At 39.5% G+C, this 4,258-nt stretch overlaps 1 protein-coding gene across 1 annotated transcript; it reads right to left on the bottom strand.

Moving 5' to 3' along the window:
• Positions 1-296: 296 nt before the first annotated feature.
• LOC121937602 (suppressor of cytokine signaling 7-like) lies at positions 297-1,983 on the bottom strand (the record flags this gene model as incomplete). Its single annotated transcript, XM_042480935.1, has 3 exons — positions 297-465; positions 1,527-1,672; positions 1,849-1,983. Coding segments are annotated over 3 exons (450 nt in total), but the record flags the coding sequence as incomplete, so codon positions are not given.
• Positions 1,984-4,258: the final 2,275 nt, after the last annotated feature.

The raw sequence follows: 4,258 nt of genomic DNA, 5'->3' as shown, positions 1-4,258 counted from the left end.
CCTTGTAAAAATTATTCATTTTTCCTTTTATTTTTTTCCTTTAGTGCAACTTTTAAATGTGTTATTTATTTATTCATTTTTAATATGTACATTTTTTTGTTTTGTTACCATTTTTGTCACATTTTGTTGCTAAAATTCAGGTTATTTTCTTGTAACTTTTTCCCCGTGTTTTTAAAACTTTTTACAGGGTCAATCTGTGCAAAATACTGCGTGCATCCGCTGTCCACTCTGCTGTCGTGTGGGGTCAGAGTTAGTGATCGTGTGTGTGTGTGTGTGTGTGCGTGTGTGTGTCTCACCTCGGTAGTGCTCCATGCGTGTGTGGTGTGTGACTCCCTGCGACCTGAAGCTCAGGCTCAGGATGTATCGCGGGTCTGAACTGTCTCGGACCAGGAAGGATCCGTCCGGTTTCCCCTTCAGCTTCATCTCTGCGTCCTCCCAGTTCATCGGGCCCCAGTACCAGCCGCACTGAGGAACCAGGAAAAAACTCCAGTCATCGAGCAAGAAACCAGCCTCACTGCTGCTCTCCCATTTCTTTCTTTCTTTTTTCTTTCTCCGGTTAAAACTTTCACCTGACATGCTGTTCCCCCGGATTAACCCTTTAAAACCTGAGCAGATCGGCTTGATTTCTTTCAAAAACACAAGATGTTACAAGTTACAAGCAACAAGAAAATTACCTGAAAATTAGCGAAAAAAGGAAACATTTTAAAAGGTAAAAACAAAAAAAATAATAAATAAATATATGGATAAAACTTAATGAGACTGATTGAAACCAATGAGCATTTACAAAAAACATAGAAAATATTTATATCAAAATTTCAAATTTGGACAAAAACAAACTTTATTGCCTTTAGCAAATGTGTGATCAAAACGGAAACATCATATGTGATTTCTAATAAAGGAAAAATAAGCAAACAACAAACTCATGATATCATATATGATAAAATAGTTAATACTACTACTACTAATAATAATAATGTCTTATAAAACATGGATAAAGAGACAGAAAAAATAGTAGAAAATAATCATAAAAACAGAAAATTGTCACGAAATATTATAATTAACTGTTTTATCTTTAAACTTTATTACGGACTCAGCTCATAGAGAGGTCCATAGAAAATAAGACAAGATAATATCAACAAAATTAAAAAGAAAAAGAAAAAGGGTCATAAACACAAAAGAAATACATTTTATTTAAAAATAAAGAAATAAAGAAATAAATTATATATATAATTTTGTCATTTGCTTGTTTTTGTTTAGTTTTGGGTTTGTTTGTTTTTTTTTACATTTTTTTCTTGTCAATTTTTGCTAAATTTCAGGTAATTTTCTCGTTGCTCATAACTTGTAGCATCTTCAGTTGTATTTGAGGCCAATCTGCTCGGGTTTCAAAGGGTTAATATGACATATTAAAGATTCCTTTTGGAAGGTTTTATTCATAAAAGCTGTTTAACCACCTAAATGCACCTAAAAAATTAAAAAAATTAAAGACATTATAATGAGTGAGTGTGTGTGAGCAGTTTGAGTCTGACCTTCTCCAGCTCTCTCAGACTGGCCGTGAAGTTGCTGGCTTCAGACCGCCGCAGGGCGCACAACACGGGGGGCGGGGCGTGTCTGGAAGGGGGTGGAGCATCTGCCGGCGATGGGGTCGAATGAGGGAGGGCCCGAAGGAAGGCGTCTAAAACAGGAGGAGAAATTTAAAGGTGCTGCATGAGGCATTTTTAAAGGCATTTTTTTGTGCACAGAAGAAAAAAGAACAAAGTCACAGCGTGTTTCAAAATACGATATTTGGAAACATCGTCTTCGTTTCTCACAGCGGCCGCTGACTGACGGCTGGAGGACGCGCGGTCTTACCGTTGAGGCTGAGACTGTGCTGGATGGTGGCGTGGGAGGGAGGAGGAGGAGGAGGGAGAGGAAGAGGGAGGGACTGCAGGGAGGCGCCCATAACGCTCACCAGGAAAGGACCCGGCTGAGGCCCCGCTATGTCATCTGGAGGAAGGACAGCAAGGAAAGGAGACAAGGAAGGAGGGAGGGAAGGATCCAAGAGGATGGGAAGGAAGGAGATAGGGCAGGAAGGAAAGCAGACAAGGAAGGAGGGAAGGTTGGAAGGAGGAAAGGAAGGAAAGAACATAGGGCAGGAAGTAAGGAGGAAACACAAAAGGAAGAAAGGAAGAAAGAAAGGAAGGAAGGAAAGAAGGACAGAGGGAAGGAAGGGAGGAAGGAAGGGAGGAAAGAAGGAATGAGGGAAGGGGGAAAGGAAGGAAGGAAGAAGGAAACAAGAAAGGAAGGAAGGAGGAGAGGAAGGAAGGAAGGAAGGAAGGAAGGAAAGAAGGACAGAGGGAAGGAAGGGAGCAAGGAAGGGAGCAAGGAAGGAAGGAGGAAAGGAAGGAAAGAAGGTAGGGCAGGAAGTAAGGATGAAACACAAAAGGAATGAATGAAGGAAGGAAAGAAGGACAGAGGGAAGGAAGGGAGGAAGGAAGGAAGGGGGAAAGGAAGGATGAAGGAAACAAGAAAGGAAGGAAGGAGGAGAGGAAGGAAAGAAGGACAGAGGGAAGGAAGGGAGCAAGGAAGGGAGGAAGGAAGGAAGTAGGAAAGGAAGGAAAGAAGGTAGGGTAGGAAGTAAGGAGGAAACACAAAAGAAATGAAGGAAGGAAGGAAAGAAGGACAGAGGGAAGGAAGGAAGGAGGAAAGTGAGGAAGGAAGAAAAACAAAGGAGGGAAGGAGGAGAGGAAGCAAAGAAGGAAGGAAGGAGAAAAGGAAGCAAAGAAGGATGGAAGAAGGAAAGGAAGGAAAGAGGGAAGGAAGTAGGAAAGGAAGGAAAGAAGGTAGGGCAGGAAGTAAGGAGAAGGGAAGAAAGGGAGGAAAAAGGAAATGAGAAAGGAAAGAAGGAGAGGAAGGAAAGAAGGAGGAAAGGAAGGAAGTAAGGAAGGAAGGAGGTAAAATCAGATCTGAATCTGATTTAGAGCCACATATGAAAGTGACCGAAATCCTGTTTGAAAAAATCAGCTTTCATGTGATTTGTGCTTTTCAGTGGAAACCCTCCACCGTGCACGGGTTTCCATTAACCCTCAAACTGCGCAAATTGAAACTGCGAATAAAAAATACGCCTAATCTCTGTCTAAACTTACTAAATTGCAAAAACATTTTAACGCTTGCATGAGGTTTATTAAAATAACCTTTTGTCTTTGTAGTAATGTTATTTTTATGTTGTGTTCTTTTGTGTTTCATAGTTGCATTTTTGATTTTGTATTTTTTGTTGTCTTTATTATATTTCCGCTTGTCTTCGCCGGGACAGATTTTCTGAGTTAAATAAATGTTCAGTAAAATAAAAAATAAAAGAAATGATTGATTGTTATTAAAACACATCAAAGAGGCACACTGTGTTCCCATAAAAAAACACACCGAACACAAACACACCAAATGTGGATTAATCCGCCGCTGAAAATAGTCCTATTTGTTCAATAAAAACTACAGTGAGCAGTTTGTTTAGGAAATTATGGAGGCTTTTTTAAAAAATTAAACTAAGTATAGTGTCAGTTTAGGGAGGACAGAGAGCACTGAGACTAACACATTGTTGGTTTTAGACTTTTTATGGGATTTGTAGAATAAAAATACAGAATATTTACAACCTTTTCTTTTAAAGCAAACCCTGAGGACGCTCAAGTCCGCTGCATATGTGGGTCAGAAAATAACACCAGGCTCGGAGCGAAAATACGCACTGGAAAGGTCAGAGAATGGTTTTGATATTCAGCGGAAGAAAATGCCCTAATATTCAGAAATATTATTTTAATCTCACATTGTTTACAATTGATTTCCTTTTGCATGTCCATGCAGCGAAGCCGGCACAGCCTCCCGTGAATCTCTGATTCGGGTTTTTGGTTCTGGAGCATTTTGGTGACCAAAAATAAAAAATAAAAAACTATATTAGAGAAACTGTCAATACAAATCGCTGCATCACCTAAAAGATAAAACCAAGAAAACAAAATAAATGTAGAAAAATGCTCCTGAAAACAACAAACAAGAGAATAAAAGTTGTTTTTTGTCTCCTGGTGCAGACTGAAGAGAAGGAAACTGTTTTCCTCATCGATTGAGTCTCAGATTTCAAATTAAATTCGGTAGTTTGACCTTTTAAAGCTCCTCCAATCAGATTACAGCAGATTACAGAAACTTGTCTGTGTCTGTTTCGGGAAACGCACAACAGAAAAAAACACAGCTGATAAGTAAGAATATGACGGAGAGAAACTGCCGGTGCTTCGTTTTCATT

This window comes from Plectropomus leopardus, unplaced genomic scaffold (assembly GCF_008729295.1).
Source record: "Plectropomus leopardus isolate mb unplaced genomic scaffold, YSFRI_Pleo_2.0 unplaced_scaffold26802, whole genome shotgun sequence".
Classification (NCBI taxonomy): domain Eukaryota; kingdom Metazoa; phylum Chordata; class Actinopteri; order Perciformes; family Serranidae; genus Plectropomus; species Plectropomus leopardus.
Note: the sequence above shows the minus strand (reverse complement) of the source record. Positions and strands in the feature narration are given on the sequence as shown.